Source organism: Chrysemys picta, chromosome 11 (genome assembly GCF_011386835.1).
Source record: "Chrysemys picta bellii isolate R12L10 chromosome 11, ASM1138683v2, whole genome shotgun sequence".
NCBI lineage: Eukaryota > Metazoa > Chordata > Testudines > Emydidae > Chrysemys > Chrysemys picta.
In genome coordinates, this window is record NC_088801.1 from 25,433,666 (window position 1) to 25,451,285 (window position 17,620).

General features: G+C 41.8%; 1 protein-coding gene across 3 annotated transcripts in view; it reads left to right on the forward strand.

The window, feature by feature from the left end:
- The first annotated feature begins 2,316 nt into the window (after positions 1-2,316).
- The window catches only part of ACVR2A (activin A receptor type 2A), a 115,240-nt gene continuing 99,936 nt past the window's right edge, over positions 2,317-17,620 (forward strand). For all 3 annotated transcript variants that reach the window (XM_005296423.5, XM_005296424.5, XM_065561643.1), the window contains exon 1: positions 2,317-4,384. In XM_005296423.5, the coding sequence (XP_005296480.1) occupies positions 4,330-4,384 (55 nt within the window). In that variant the 5' untranslated portion in view covers positions 2,317-4,329. The remainder of the gene's footprint in view (positions 4,385-17,620) is intronic.

A 17,620-nucleotide genomic window follows, 5' to 3' on the forward strand; every position in this document is an offset into this window, starting at 1 on the left:
GTGGGTCTAGTGAAGATCCGCTAAATTGATGACAGAGCGCTCTCCAGCTCTCCTAGAAGAGTAAGGGAAGTTGACTGGAGAGTGTCTCCTATCAATGCAGCGCAATAAAGACACTGGGGTAAGTTGACCTAAGCTACGTCGACTCCAGCTACATTATTCATGTAGCTGGAGTAGCATAACGTAGGTTGACTTATCCCCGTAGTGAAGACAAGCCCTTAGATTGCAAGCTCTTAGGGGCAAGAGCTGTCTTTTTGTTCTGTGTTTGTGCCTAGCACAATGGGGTCCTGGTCTGTGACTGGGGCATCTAGGCCCCATCACAATACAAATAATAATAACAACTGGTGAAGGCCTGGGTCCTTCAAGCAAAAAGGAAGACGAGTGGTTAGAGTCAACAGTTTCCCGAGGGTACAGAGGAGGATCAGGAAGGCTGAACTGGAGAAGCAGCATAGACAAGTTGTGAGGACCAGCTTGGCATCAGTGGAGACATAGATACTATCCACTGGGATCCCCATTGCTGCCACCTCTTGGGTTGCATCACTTGATAGTAGGAATTACAGAGACTTGCCAGTACCACACATGTTGGAGGCCGCTGTGACAATAGCCACCTGCACACATCCACAAGGGGCAAGGCAGCCAGGCTTCACAGAGTATATCTTCATTGTAAAAAAGGTGTGTTCTTAATTTGGATTAGCTAACTCAAGTTAGCTATCTTGGGTTAAAACAGCAGTGAAAAGAAAGCAACTTGATTTTTTAACTTGGGTCAGCAGCTTGAGTTTGACGCAAGTTCCCTTACAGAATTTAACTGATGCTGCTAACCTGAGTTAAAAGTCAAGTTGCTGTGTCTTGATTGGTACTTAAACAAAGTTAGATAACCCAAGTTAAGAACACACCACTTTTTTTCTTCAGTTAAGACATACCCCCAGTAAAGTTCAGGCCCTGCTAGTGGAATGGGAGACAGTGACTGCTGAAGATTCTGCAGCCACTTGGGCATATGCCCTACTCTGAGAAGCAGGATCCTTCATGCTGGTGAAGGATTTGGTGGCAACCACTGTAGATAATTTAGTGTTACTAACTCTCACGATTTTATTCCAAGTTTTGATATATTTTCTGTTTTCCTTGAACCCTCAGTTCTTGGAGTCATGTAATTATTGGAATGTGACGTGAGCATTTATTTTAAAAATAGAAAGTTTCTAGCTCTGTGACTGCAGAGAAAGCTTGAAATCATGAACCCTAAAAGGCTCAAGAAGAATAAAAATAACATTTATTATTTTCTAAAAATCCATGATTTTTAAGTCAATATCAGGATTTTGATTCTGTGGCTCTAGCAGCTTTCTAGGGATCTTGGCAAGGTAAGGCATGGTGGGGACAGTAGGTGGGTGACTGGGGACAGATTATTGTTCCTTACAACTGACCAGGAGTAAGGCCTCAGAGGAAAAGGGTTGAGGACTGCTATGGCCTTTTTTGATGAGAGGAAAAACTGAAATGAATTAAAAAGAATAAAGCAAAACAAAAATAACGGGGGGGGAGGGGGGGGGAAGAAAAGAGAAAACCAAGCTACCCTCCTTCCCCTTTCTGCTGCTCCTTCCCTCACCACTCTCAAACCAAAATGGCACTGGTAAAACCCAGATAGACAGGTTTAGGATTAGATTTTTACTGGTAAATGTCAGTAAACATCAATTTCACCATACACATGCAACCCCCCCAAAAGAAAATATATCCATGAATAATAATAGAAATTTACAGAGGGTCAAACGTCAAAGTAAGAAGAATGCTGCTTGAGAATTTATTAGAGTTTGATTTTAAGGCTATTTACTTGATATATTTTGACGGGACATTGACAACTTGTGTTTTAACTGCTACAAATGTTAACTTTTTGTATCTCAACATCTACGGTAATTAAAAACCTATTGTCTGACCCCCCCACCCCATAATCAGCAACTGCAAACATTTAAATGGATTTTAAAAAGCTTAAAAATAAGCATTATTATCTGCCCAAACTATTAAAATAAAAATTCAAAGGATCCCTGGGACAGCACACCAAGGCTGAAGAGTCTGGGCAGAGATCTGACACCAGACAAGTTGACACCCGAGATAAGGGGGAGGAGGGAAGTAATAATTTAGTTGGGCTGGTCCTGCTTTGAGCAGGGGGTTGGACTAGATGACCTCCTGAGGTCCCTTCCAACCCGAATCTTCTGATTCTTTCCTCTGACTGCACTTGAAACGGCAAACGGGAGATAATCTAAGCGGGGGTGGGGAACAAGTAAAGTCGGGGCGGGGTGACGGGTGCAGCACCCAATAGAACATCCCGTGCAGTCCAGGGGCATGAAGGAGCGAGGGGAGGCGGTTAGAAACAGGCGCGGACTCACTCACCAAGGAAGGGGGCGCGCGCAGGTACGAGGCGCGGGAGCGTTTCTCCTCGCGCATAGGGGCGCCAGCGCCCCGCCCCAGCTGGCAAGGCGAGGTCTTGTGCTCCGCCCAGAGTGGTTCCGAGGGCTGTCAATTGGGGACGACTCGCGCACGCACCAAGTCGCGCGACAGGCCGCCGTGATTGGGAGAAGCGGGGGAGGGGAGCCAGGAGAGGAAACAAAAACAATCGCCCGGGCGCCGCCATCTTGGGTTCGTTCTGCACACCACACAGTGAATGGGTAGATATGAAATTACCACAGGCGAGCAGCAACAGCAGTACGGTACGAAGGACCGTTCGGGGCTGCCAGCCGGACGCTGGGGACGATAAAGCCGGCTCCTCCGTCCGTCGTCGCCTAGAGAAAAGCTACGGGCTTGGCCTTTCACTATCGCCGACCCCTAAACTCCGCTCCTGGGGGGGCCAAAGTTGGTGTGCGTCGCGCCGCCCGGGAGACGAGAGGGTCAGAGCCTGCAGCAGTTTCCTCAGAGCAAGGAGTGAGCTGGGGACAGAGCTAGGGGAGGGGGAGAAGAGGGGATTCCCCTCCCCTCTTTCCAACCCTCTGCCCAGGGCTTGCCTGGTACGTGGTGTGGGAGGCACAAGGAGAATGCAGTAAGAGTTCACCAGGCTTTCAACCCCTACCCATTGGGGGTTTTTTCTTCCTAAGACAGCAAAAGTTGGACTGAGTGGAAGATTGTCCAGGTTTCTCTCTTCTAACCACGTTGGGGGCAGGGAGAAAAATGTATCCGTGAGGAGTTGGGAGAGGGGTGTGCATCAAAGAGAAGAGCCACAAGTCCTGCTCACAGGAGAAAGAAAGCTGTCACCAGCCCGGTAAACACGGAGCTACTGGCCACATCCAATCATGTGTATATAATATTGATACCCTCTCCACCTCCATAGAAGCGGAATTCTCCTAGAAACACAGCAATCAAGGAAGAAGAGACTTGCCACGAGCCCATACATCACCCTCCTCCCCAGCGGCTGGAGACTGCATTTTTTTCAGTCATTCTTCACTGTTTAAACACCAAATATAGTCTCTTGGAGGGAATTCTTAAAGGAGTTTGAAATTCTGTGTAGAGGCAAGAATGTCTGAAATGTACAGCCTGTGTTGAACGGACAAGGAGAGGATCGTGGAAGTGGGAGGGAGGTGGGGGGAGAGAAGGGGAAACGTGCGGCTTTCTTTGACTGCAGGGAAGCCCAGAGATTTACCTTTGTGGAACTGTAAAGGCTTGTTTGTTATAAAGCTGTTGTTTCTCTCCCCGTCCTTCTGGTCACTACATCTCCCAGCATTATTAAAGTAAACGTTAATGCTGACCACGTGTGGCAGGTAACTTATTTTAGACAATTTTATAAAGAAACTGACAAGTTTACTATTCTCTCTATCAGTGGCTTACTTGTTTTTGAGTTTTGAAACGGAGATGGAACTACTTGCTCAAACACTACATGTATAACGGGAGTGAGGCCGAAAATATATTGTTTACTAATTTCAGTACAACTTGCCCGGTCCAACACGACGAGGGATACTTTACAGAGCTTGACGTGGGAAAAAAGCTGAACTGTGCTCTGAGACTCGGTTCTTTTCCTAAAAGACGGTTTCCGCTGTTGACTTTTTATGGATTTTTAACCTTTTTTTTTCCCTCCTGAATTGCATTTTTCCACCATTTGTACAGAAGCCAAATGACACGTGTATTTTGAAATGCGTCTCCAAACATATACACCCCTGTATCGGGGATCTCACTAGAAGGAGCTGGAGGGGTCGTCAGTATCTAAATAAGTCTGATTTTGTTTTGTGAACACTCTAAACTCCAAATATGTTGACTTAGATTGCTTTATAACGGTTAAATTTAAAGGTGGGATTTTTCTATTTGGAAGAACCAGGAAACAAGACAGTAGAAACACCACCTATATGTTCTAACTGTATTTCGAAAATGGGAGCTGCTACCAAGCTGGCGTTCGCTGTGTTTCTGATCTCTTGTTCGTCGGGTAAGTAAACTTAATTTGGTCAGTTTAAAGGTATCGTTGTGGGGCCAAAACTTGTGGGGTTAGCTAAGATTTACAAACTTCGATTAGCTTTCCCTTTTTGAGGATATTTGACTTGGAATATAGTTTCTCGTTGACCGTGATTAATTGTTTGAAGTGATAAGGTGGTTGAAGATGACAACTGTGGTGATAGCAGCTATTGTGTTCATCTTAAAATACCACAGTTCAGCACTTCTAATGTATGCCGTCTGTAAACTTAACATTAGTTTTAAATTAGTCCACTGCAGAGTCGATTGATGGAGTAAATTTAAAGCTAATCATTTAGACTAATACTGTAATTTAATTGAGTGGTCTCATGTTTAAAATGGTCAGGAAAATATAACCAAGTCACATCTCTAACTTCATTTAGATCAGATCTTATTTTGGGGTACTCAGTGGTGAGCTTCCGCCTCCATTAGTGTGTTTAAAAATAGTTACTATACTGAAAGCACTAACATGCTATATGGAGAGGGAGCTGTGCATTTGTGTATATGCACAGTACCAAGAGAATGAGGTAAGCTTCAAATCACTATCTAGATATTTTGCAAAACCTAACTTTTTCTTAGCTATCTAATACATGGTTCTGTTTTATAACTTTTAGATACAAAAGTCCAGTTTTAAATTTACTATTTTTAGTTACAGGAAATAAAGTGGTCCAAGAATTGTTTAGGCTTGTAGAAGCATTTTTCATGGTAGCAACCAGTGTTTGGAAATTGTTAATACAATTGTATTTATTTGAAACTATCCTTTTCTCAGAGCTACTGTGATCCACTGATCCTGGGTCTTGAAACTGATTTTCATTGTTTTTAGTTTTACAGCTTGTTCTATTGCTTTTTTTTTCTTATTCCTCTTTACTTATGTAGTGTTGTGTGAAAAAGTAAAATTACTTAGTATTCTTATAATTTTGATTTGACAACTGGTTTTATCTGATCATTTTCATTTTTCCCCCCATAGCTGCGTGGCTAGTTTTCTGTAACAACAAAGCTTTTTAAAAAAACTAGACCCCCTGTAATATATAGAATTTTGCTGAATGATATATTTCCTTGTGGTTATTAAATGGATGCAGTCTAGTCTTGTGTCTGTAGTGTTATTGATCAGTTCTGTGTGGGCTGAATTTGCTGTGAAATGGCGATCACTGCCAGAGATTAACCAAAAGAGTTGCATCTGTTTAAACAGCAGAACATGTTAAAGACAGCATGACACTTTTTAATATAAGAAAAATGATGCCAGATTTTTAACAAAATCATGATGGCTTGCGTTGAAGTAGGTAAAGCCCTTCTTGAGAGCCTCTCTATGAAAGTATGACCTTCAATTTTAATAAGGCTATGTGTGTGTGTATATATATATATATTTAAGTGAATTTCTCTTGAGTTCAGGAACACTTTCTACAGGGGACTCTTTAGTCTTGTTGCATTTTAAAGCACCTTTTATTTTCATTAGGCCTCTGCTTCTTCTCTTCACCCTGCCTGATTAGAGGACAGGATAGTACAGCACAGTGCAGTCCTTTCCTAGGAACCTGCCTATCCTACTTGCTACTCAATCAGAAGCATTCTTGACCCACACAGGGCAAACCTCCCTAGAGTACTTCTAGCCTCTATTGGTCTTGGTAACAGTAGACCTGAAACTGAATGTTAATTTTGTCCATGACAATGCAAGTAACTTGTACTAGGCCAGCAGGAAGCTGGTTAAAATATTATGGAATGCATTTCATAGCCATTGTAAAATATTAATGTCTTTAGTTATTCTGAAGTGTCATAGCAAATATTTCTGTTGAGTACTTCAGAGTTCATAAAGTATTCCTGATCTAGCTGTATAAATGGTTAATAATACATCCAGTCGTATTGTAACTCTTTTTACAGTTCAGAGTTTCTAAGATTACTTAGGCTTCTTAATGTGAAATAACATGAACACAGAGGCAGATGCAGTGTTTCTTCTGATCATGTTGATTTTATGTAGCATGAAATCTAGAATGGCAAAATTATAAATATATATTTTTTTAATTCTGAAGTTAGAATAAAATTATTTTCCCCACTAATCTGGATTTCTGCCTGAGCCTTTATTAAGTATGTTGGCCAGTGTGAAGAGACGTTTACAACTTAATTCTAAGGTTGCTATTTGATATTTCTTCATTGTGGTTGCAAGTCTCCAGCTCTTCTTGTGTGTTCAGTCAACGTCTTGGTCTACAAGCAATTGCTAAAGTTATGTGCACACCAATTCATCATAATCATCTGTCCTTTTTCAAATGAAAAGGTCACATTTCTTCTTGCAAGAGCTGGGGCTGGGGGCTGTAATTTTGGGGCATTTTGCCTTACTAAATACTGTTTTCAGATTAATTTGGGTTTCCTCACCTATTCTAAATCAATCAAAATCCAGCCCTTTTAACGGAAGAAACAGAAATATCTTTCACTCTAACATGAGTATGGAAAAGGATTAATGCCTTTTCCTCATGCCACCTTCCCCTTTAATACTCATTACTAAATCACAGTGACTACCCCAAGAGACAATCACATGTGGAAATGTATGCATCAATACAAACCACAGAGAGTAAGATGGAAACTAAATAGATACCTCATCAAAGCTGCCAGTGGTCCTTTAACATGCTATACATATAAATATATGTATACTTAAATTCAGCAAGTGATTTTTTTTTTTTTTTTTTTAAGGAAAACAAAGAAAAACAGGGCCCTATGGCTCTTGGATACACTTGCTATGCATCTCAGTATTAATGGTACAAGAAATAAAAAGCTGTACTCTGGGAACAAACTTCTCATTGTTAACTTGGAGGTGATTTAAAATTTCTTCAGAAAAGAGGGAAGTATGCTTCCTCCTGCCCCTCCTTTTTGCTAGAGTTTATACCTTAACATCAGGAATGCCAGGACTAGTCTTGCTTGGTTTTCTGGTATGTCTTGAAGCATGTGTATTGTGGTGCCTTGTCCCTCATCTTTTTAACTGAAGGGGAGTGGTTAAAACTTTCTGCAGAATTTCTTGACCATATGCAGTCGTTGGCAGTGTTAACAAAAAGGGTTTTTTTGTTTTTGTTTTTTTTTAACACTTAAACTAAAAAAGAAACCTTCCTCACCTGTAGCTTAGCTTTCACTGTCTTGATACTTGTGAAGTTGTCATTTCAATAATTCTCTAGCTTTGAGTCTTGTATCTTATTTAAATAAAGAAAGCGAGAGAGACTTCAGTTGCTAATGTTTTCTTTTCTTCTTTTTAGGCTGCCTTAAGCATGCCAAAGAAGTAAGCAAACAAAAGGGTGCTAGCCCAATTTTTCACTTATTTGAAGGTCATCCTCAATTTACTCAATTTTTGGAGAGGCTTTTGTGTTTCAAAGAAAATGGTAGATCGAAAATTATTCTGTAGTAAAAATATTTTCTATGCCCTCTTACAGAGACTACTCTTTTCCCTCCCCTTAGTAAAAGTTCGAATTTTTCAGATATCCGAGAAATAATTACTAAGAGTCTAATACCCTTAAAGGTTTAGAGGTACAATGTTAGCTATTCTTGAAGACCAGAAGAAAATGAGGATGAGTTCTTTATTTTACTAGTGAATAGAATTTTTCAGGCTCTCCTCCCCCTCCCTCCCCCCACAAGTAATCATGGCAGTACTTACGAATCCTGCCAACAGTTCAGGAGCATCATTTATGAACTTGACTCCAACCGTGTACTCCCAGTAATCAAGCTGTGCTTAGTGGTTGAACCCCCTAAGCACTTTCTGTAAAATAAAGTGATTAAACACTTTAAAGATGTACTGTACACACTTTTAAAAGTAGTACCAAGTTCCTATTTGTACATAAAAGAACAGTAGCAGAACAATTTTGGCTTTTCCATTCACCATTAGTGACAGATGCTCTTAACACGATCTCTGCAGCACTGTTGATAGTAGCCTTTTATGATAGTTTTCAAACATGGCTACAAACAGACAGGTGTGACTATAAATTAGGTTACAACCCTCTTGTGGCCTTACATTAATGTTATAGCTATGCTCAGAGTACAATAGAGTTCCTGAGGGGGGGTTTCTCTAATATTTTTGCTAATACACCTCTACCCCGATTTAACGTGACCCGATATAACACGAATTCTGATATAATGCAGTAAAACAATGGGAGGAGGGGCTGCGCAATCCGGTGGATCAAAGCAAGTTCGATATAACGCGGTTTCACCTATAACGCGGTGAGATTTTTTTTTTTTTTGGCTCCCGAGGACAGCGTTTTATCGAGGTAGAGGTGTAATTTTAAAAAATGTTAATATGGGACATGAAAGCAATATTACAATTGTGTTAACAGTTGTTTGAAAACTTCAGTATTGTTTTGGAAGAACTGCTTGGCAACTGTTTAATGAACACAGTTTTAGCTAGCAGAGTTCTATTGCTGTATATCTTCTACAGACATGTCTTTTTGTAAGAGTGGCTTAAGAATTACTGTTTCATATGCTCAGTGCTGTGGAAGCTTCTCTGTTTGAGGTGAAGGATACTATGTTGCAGCTGCAAAAGGATGACTGGCAATCCTGATATATAGGTCTTAATAGCTTTCAGCTGTTTTTAATAGCTTGCTTCAACATCTAAGTGGCATTCCTGCTCTTTATGCCAAAAAATTCCAAAAATTCCTCAGGACTTCATCTCAACTTGCATACGAATAAGAGGAAAAACAACTTTGTTTAACCTTTCCTAGCATATCTGACTTTGCTGCCAACCTCAAAAGTTAGAAATTAGTATGGGTGTCTTCTAAAGTGATTGATTGCTTTTCCTACATCTCACTTGACAAGGCCCTCACTTCCATTTTAAATTTCTGTCATATAAACAATGACCTGGTTCTCATTCTTTGCAACTTATTTCACTCTGTGTGAACTAGGTGTTCTTTCTGAAGTAACATCGCGCTTCTCTTTCTGAGTCCATGAAGCCACACAGTAGCATCAAAATGTTTTAATTTACACAGAAAACATGGGGAGGGGGGGGCAAATTTATTGGGAAGAAATAGTCAAGTCTAGTCATTTGGAGAACTATCCGATTTGGGATTAAAGTTTAATGTTTTTTCAAGGCAGCAATGTCCAGACCTGAAAGAAGAATTGAGCTAACACGGGGTGGAAAAAGGCGTAATAAACTGGGATGATAGAGGGTTCTGCAGGACACGCTTCTCTACCCTTTAAATCTGCTTTCTGTTAGTGCTTCTGAATGACAAGTTGATTAGTCAGTTGTTAGACCATGGGGAAGTAGCCAAAAAAAAAAGGGAGGGGGGCAGAAGTTTGTGGTCTAGCATCCAGAAAGTATTCTTGAGTGTTCCTGTTAAATGAGATCGACAGACTTCAAGTGCATCATTTTGTGTTTATTGTGCGTTACTTCAATAACGCCTTTAGATTGTGCACCGAAGGATTCCTTACAAGGCACCTTTCCTGTTCTTTCCCTCTGCAAACACTGTGATTTAAAATGGTACTGTAGGACTTAATTCTCAGTTACTTTCTTCCTCCACAGTGCTGAACAAAATTATCTTTTTTTAAATCTCAGGAAGTGCTATCCAACTTGGCAAGATAGAAGCTATCCCACAGAAAATGTAGGGTTATTACCATAGTGCTCAAATCCCAAACCCCTATAGCTAGACATGGAGGACATATATGTTAGTTAAACCAAATACTTTTTAATTCCTGAAAATGTTCCATGGCACATACCTACACTAGCTTGTTGTGAAGATACAACTCTGAAATAGTTTCAGTACAGTAGAATACTACTTGGCTACAAGGAGAAAAACTGCTGGAATTTTCATGGAACAGGGTTCTATAAATTGCTTATTTAGAGCAGTAGCTGGAAACACTTAAGTGTGGCTAGGGGAAAAAATGAACAGTTTGTTTACTACTGGAAATCTAAATCTTTTGGGTTAAGTATGAAACAACTGGAGATGATGGGAGAAGGCAACAACCTAGTGAGAAGCTCATTTCTCCCGCTCTGCCTTCCCTCAGCTGATGACATGGTGCTTGTTGCGGTTTGTTTGTTCCTGCCTTTTGGAGAGAAAAGGCAGTATCTTTTGTATCCACTTCTAGTTAGTAGGTGTCAGACAAGTTTTGAAAATGTATCCTTTTCTAGTAGCCAGGAGGAAGGAGCTTTCTGTTTTTTCTTTCAGTTCAATCTTCTTTTGCCTCCTTACCCCCAAAGTCTTGTGGAAGCTGTACCCACTTCACAGGTAGGGGGCTCTGGAAAGATGGGGCAGGATGGTTCTCATCCATTCTAAGCCCCCTGCATCCTTATTTATTTATTTTCAGGCTAGTCCTTTCCATCAGTGACACTAGGGCTCCCTTCTTTTAAACTTTTCCATGCAGCAGCATGGATGTGGCATATTTACAATTTTATTGTCAGACTTTTTTGAATAGCAGCAATGTAACCTGGAGTTCTTTGATTTTATCCACATCAGGAGAATGGAATTATGAGCAGCAGCAGATAGTTGAAACTTTATGCAGATTCAGGAAGCTAATGCTGCATGGGTTTGTAAGGTTACTTCAGCATTCCTAAAGGCTAGACACTCTAAAATCAAAGATGAAGTTCTGCTGAAACTCAAGTGGATGAGGTTTTTTAGGTTTTCTTGTTTTTTTTTTTCTTTTCTCTTTGAAGTTGAGGTTCCTCTTTTAACCTCGTTAAAATTAAATAGGATGTTCTGTGGTTCCCATACTTTTCCTTCTTCCTCAATTTCTGTACCTCTTCTCTTCCTCTTCACCCCCACCCCCAAAGTGATTAGTTATGAGTTACCGATGGTTATATAAGTTGGGGTCTGTCCTTTTTAGATATAGGTGAGTGCCCTTCCTGCCTCCTCTCAAAACAGCCTTAGGAAAAAGGAGTAAAAGCTACGAAATCCAGCCTCTTAAAGACACTAGCTGTCTCTTATGAAGGAGAGGCTAAATATATGGAACACCAGAAGCTGGAAAAAAATTTGAGAAAGCTCTCACCCATGGTTGCTAAATGGATGCACAGTTGAATAACCAGTACCATGTTTAGGGAGAATTTGTATTCATTGCTGTTAGCCATGGCCTCTTCTTTTCTTTAATAAAAAACCTGCAGCCTTGGATTATAGAAGTGGGCAAAAATCCTATACTCTTCTATTGTTTTACATAAAACACAATATAGGCTTCTGATGTCCTCTTTGGTTGCAAAATTTACTTCCACTCAGGAACCTGACTCCCTGTCCATCATTTTGTTATTTTAAGTCGGTCACTTCAGAATGACAGCTTTGACTTGGAAGGGTAACTTCCTTTCTGAAATAAACACTTAAAACAGTGAACCTAGTTCACATCTTAACTTTTGTGATGGTCCTCATTTCGGTGATTCTATTCATGCCTGTCAACTGGTGTAGCTCCAAGCTAAGTCCTGATCTACTGATCACATAATGTGAAATCGAGCTCAAAAATGTTTGTTTATTTTCCAATCACATTTTCTTTTACAAATTTTTGATTAAGAAACTACACATTGATTTTACCCAACTAATACCATTGGAAATAGTCACTCCAGACTGAGGCACCTGAATCTCAAAAACATAAATTATTCATAGGGCATTTTTTTTCATTTGGTTATCTCTAACCTTGAGCCTTAAAGCCTGCCCAAGCTGTTGTAGTTTGTCTTTGTATTTTAAAACTGCAGACAAGTGTTTGTTAAAGCATCCCTGCAAATGTGAAATCTAGTCAACTTTTGAAGAGTGATGATTTAGATATTGTGTATGCCCCCATGTTCCCTGGCCAGACCTTGTGGTTTTACAATCACTTTGCTAGTTTTAAAAAATAAAAATAAAAATTTTCCCACCTCTATTGATGTGGGAAAGAAACACACAAATAGGAATGGTTTGACTGACTAGAATCACTGTCATCAAATACATTACATAATCAGACTTAAAAATGGGTGCAGATATCTTAGTTGTACTAATCTTGGGTGTTAATTGGTAACACTAAATACTTTACACTGATATTATTTAAGTTGATATCCATTTTAAATGGCTGAAGGGTTTTATTTGTGATTTCATATCTCTCAGTTGCAAAGCACAAGCGTATTCATTGTTTCACAAAATTACAGAACTTTAAAGAGAATTGACAGATCTGAAATGGAGCAGAGATTATCTATGTAATTTAGCCAATAATATCTTCACTGCTTTTTCCTGTGGCGATATTTTAAACTGAGATTAGTGTGGGACAGGTTCTTATTCTTTTTTTCCTTTATGCTGCTTTTCCTGGTGAAGGTTGCCGTGGCAGCATGGAGAGTAGAGAGGCCCAGATCTCTTCCTTTTCCTCCGCAACAGGTTCCAGCTTCTCCTGGCAGATTCCCTAGCATTCCCAGGCCAGCTGGGAAATATAATCCCTCTAGTGTGTCCTGGGCTAGCCTTGGGGCTTCCACCCAGTGGGACATGCCCAGTATAGTTCCAATGGAAGCCTCCCAGGGGGCCTCTTTATCAGGTGCCTGAACCACCTCATCTGGCTCCTCTTGATCTGGAGGAGTAACGACTCTACTCTGAGGCCCTCTCGAATAGCTGAGCTCCTCACCATATCTTGGAGCAGTGGTCCTCAACCTTTCTGTTGCAATAGCATATTCATGTTCCCAGAAGAGTGTGGCAGGCGCCGGATGACCAGCCACCGAAATGCCGCCAAGAGGCGGCGTCTTTGAGAAGCGGCCTCGCCGAAATGCCGCTGAGAAGCAGCAGCATTTCAGCAGCGACGCTTCTTGGTGTTGCTGCTTCTCGGCGGCATTTTGGCGGTTGGTTGTCCAGCGGCTGTGCTCCTTGGCGGTGGGTTGTCCGGCAGAAGCGCTCCCTTGTCAGTAGGCAGGCGCACATAAATGCCCTGGCGGGCGCCATGGCACCCCGTGGCACGGCATTTGGGACCATTGTCTTGGAGGGTAATCCCAGCCACCCTGCAGAGAAACCTCATTTGTCACTTGTACCTGTGATCTCGTCCTTTCAGTCGTTACCCAAAGTTCATGATCATAGGTGAGGATGGGGACGTAGCGTGACCAGTAAATGCAGAGCTCCGTATGAAAACTCAACTCCCACTTCACCACCATGGGTCGGTACAGGGCCTGCATCACTGCCACCGCCACACCAGTCTGCTGGTTAATCTCTCGCTCCTGCTTGCCATCACTTGTGAACAAAACCTCTGGATACTTGAACTCATCCATTAAGGGCAACTACTCCCCCTCACCTAGAGAGCAGTCCACTTTCTTCCAGTTTGGGCTTCCCATGTCTACTCGGTCAGCGTCCCGTGCGTTAGATCCAACTCACCACCAAGTGGTGATCGGTTGCCAACTCTGTCCCCCTCTTCATCCAGTGTACAGAACAAATGGCCTTAGGTCCAGTGAGATGACTCTAAAGTCAAGGATTGATCTTTGGCCCAAGGTGCTCTGGTATCGAGTACATTTATGAGCAACCTTGTGTTCAAATCCATGAGTAGCACAGAAGTCCACTAAATCACCTCTCATCTCCAGATCAGGGAGGCCGTTCCTCCCAATCACTCCCCTCCACGTATCTCTATCGTTCCCTACATGAGCATTGAAGTCCCCCAGTAAAACTATAGTCAGTATGTGGCACTCGGTTGAGCATTGATTTCTACCATTTTTAGAAAGGCAGAGTATTCTGAACTGCTTCTTAGGCATGTAGGCGCAAACAGGGTTTTCTTCTCTGAGGCCCAAGGTCTCATTGAGGCAACCCTTTTTTCAACCAGGAAAAACTCCAGCTGCAGAGCACTCAGCTGGGGACTTGAGTATCTTCACACCCACGCAGGGCCTCTCACGTAGGGCCATTTCTGAGTAGGAAAGAGAGCACCCTTGATCGAGAAGTTTGTTTCGGGAGGTGAGGCCAACTATATCTAGTTGGTACCCTTCCACCTCTTCCACGAACTCTGGATGCTTTCCTGCCAGCGAAGTGACATTCTATGTGCCCAGAGCCAGTTTTTGTTGTGGAGGGCCAGTCTGTCGTGGTCTGTCCCTCTTGCTGCCTTTCTGGCACTGCACCCGACTCTTACCCTTTGCCTTGTGGGTGGTGAGCCCATGAGACAGGTCCACGTTGTCTTTTCAGACTGGGCCTGGCCAGGTTACATGGGATCCCCGATCACTAGATGCTCACCTGATACCACCCCCAGGGATAGGTCCCTAGTCTAGGCGAGGTTCGTATGATCATTTTGGGGCTTTCATGAGGGTCTTGAGGTGGATTATTTTTAGACTTGAACCTCCCCCCAGACTTTATTCCCCTAGGAGTGACCCTACCAGGAGCACGAGGCTCCAGACAACATAGCCCTGGGGTTCGTTGGAACACGCAAGCCCCTCCCACCATAACAAGGTAATGATCCTTGGAGGGATGTGGGACAGGTTATCAATTATAATTTTCATTAAAGATTTGATTCTTGAGTTTTGAATTTGGCAGGGAGACCAGTTCTAATTAGCAGCTTAACTAAAAATATTTGTGCTATATTAAATTTGATCCAAGAACTTGCTTGCAAGGCTTATACCACTGATTGCTTTTTAAAAGTCTGCTTATGTATTTACTTAATGGAAACGGGTCTTGTACTGATTAACGTAAATTTTGTTTAATTCATAGCTTGTGGCATACACTAAGAAAAGTGAGTTAATACTCATAATCCATCCTTAATTTGTGGTGTTCTGTGTTAGCATTAGTAAAATATCAGATTAATGCATTGAGTAAGACCTGATCTGAATTGTGGGATGATCTTCGCAATTCAGCTGCAATTATTTGAAAAAGACACGGAAAAGTAATAATGGACCTTTTATTAATTGTGGTAATTTGGAAAAGCCACAGCAGAACTATTTAAGAAAAATTTGCTGGAACAATGTAAACACTCAACTATTATGTTATGCCTGTACACTTTTTTTTGATAACCAGACAGTTTGGTGCAATTAGAAGGCTGTAACCAGAGTGGGACAGCCACCCGTGGTTCAAAGTCAGGAGGAGGAGCAGAAAAATGGCGGGGGGGGGGGGCAGTAGGGGTTAGAGCTTTGTAGCAGGCATGGTATTGCCATCCTTATTTCTGTGCTGCTGCTGGTGGCAGCACTGCCTTCAGAGCTGGGGGCCCGGTCAGCAGCTGCCATTCTCTTGCTGCCGAACTCTGAAGGCAGTGCTGGCGCCAGTAGCAGTGAGTAACGGTGGCAATATCCTGCCCGCTGCAGGGCTCTAACCGCTACTGTTTTTTCTCTCATCCCTCTCCCCTGCCCCCAGGCTTTGCACCCTGGTTACATCCTTGCCCAAAACTCTCCAAGATGATTTTAATGTATTACTGGGGGGGAAGTGTATGGTGGAAACATCAAAATGTATGCAAAATTCTGGACTATGCCAAGTAAGCCAATTTAAAACAAAAATTGCTGTGCAAGCCTAATAGTGCGAAATCTGCAACTTCTGCAATATTGTGAATGAAGTAGGACCTTAATTATGAACCATGTGTGCATGAAGAACAACATTTGAGACCATAAATTAACTTGCTTGCAGTTCCATTAAAAAGCCAAGAAATATTTTGATTCTTGCCAAACAAATGTTACTAATACTTCTCAAACTTGCAAACTGTACCACTTAGAACGTTAGGACACTTGATGTTCTACCACTCCTTCCCCCCCCCCTCAATCTTTAATGACACCTAGTAATATTTATAGACTAGGATTTACAAATAAGCGGAAAGGAGTTATGTTCCCGGTACCCCTTTTACTTTTACTGGGATTTGGGTATTTAGATCGCTCAGGCCCCTTTTGAAAGTTAAAGCTGTGATCTAATACATAGGGCTTGTCTCCACTTACTGTGGATTGACGCTGCAGTGATCTATCCACCGAGGATCGATTTAGCGCGTCTAGTGAAGACCTGCTAAATAGACTGCCGATCGCTCTCCAGTCTACACCAATACGAGAAGCATAAGGTAAGTCAACGGGAGCCAGCGTGGTGTAGACACAGCAATAAGTCGACCTAAGGTATGTCAACTCCAGCTATGTTGTTCATATAGCTGGAGTTGTGTAACTTGGGTCGGTTTAACCCCGTAGTGTAGACCTGCCCATAGTTTTCTTATACAATTAGAAGACTCTCATTAGTGGTAAATGAAACAGCACTTCTTTTGCTTTGATGCTGTTCACTGTATAACCAGGGTCTTGCTGTACTCAGAGAAACTGGGCCTAAATTCTGCAGCTAGGCCCTCATTTATGTGGCATAGTGATTCTTGATTGTGTGGTGCACAGATTTTTCTGCGCAAGATTCAAATTTTAAAGTTTGTATTGACTTAACTAACATGTAAACAATGCAGTTAGTACAATACTCAAAATGCATTGCGGAACTCCATTCAGTTTTATGTTGACAAATGTTAAATTGTTGAGTGTCAGGAATTGTATGTTGATGACACAATTGCATTGCAGATTTTACTGGGAGAAACCTACAAGAGTTGGTAGCTGGTAGTGGGTTTGTTGGAGTACCCAGATGGTATGTGCAAACGGCTCAAAACTTGAGAGATGAGGCTTCTGACACTGGAGAGGAGGGGATGCATCTCTTCTCCTTACAAAAAGAATGTGGGCAGAAGCTGGTTTTCTGCGCCAGCAACCCTTGAAGGACATGGGCTGCATGCCCCTGGAATCAAAGATTGCTGAACCAATATGCCTACTGGAGACATTTCAAGATGAAGTCTATAAAATGGTGATCCTGCCTTGCATTCCAGAGGATTTTTTGATCCTGAGTCGTCTCAAGGAAACCAGCCTACACGTTTCCTGGGGTGGCCTGCCACATCACTATTACCTTTGATTCACTCATCCAATACTATGCTTGTCCATTTGGATTTTCAACATTGTGAAAACTATTTACAAAAGTGGCCGATATGTGTGGTGGTAGAAAGCCAAAGATGGGGGTGAAAAAAGTAAACAAGCTTCCATTCTTGGTCTGAAACAATCCAAGGTTACTGACTTCAGGGAACATGATGTAATTTTTATTTAATTTCTTCCCCAGATTTGAAAGAGTGGGACTTACTGGGACAACTGTTGGGGATGGGAGTTTTGAGTGGGGAAAGTCCAATCTATTAGGTAGTTTTAAGGGTGGAGAAAGCTAGAGTTTCTTGAGGGCTTTTGCTACTGCTTTTGATTTGATATTTTAAAAATAAACATTACACAGTCAGTCACCCATAGTAAAAAAAGTCTCATGAATGTTTTATAAATCCTGTTTCTCAACCTTTTCCCATACTGGCACCAGATAGGGAACCCTTTTCATTTAGC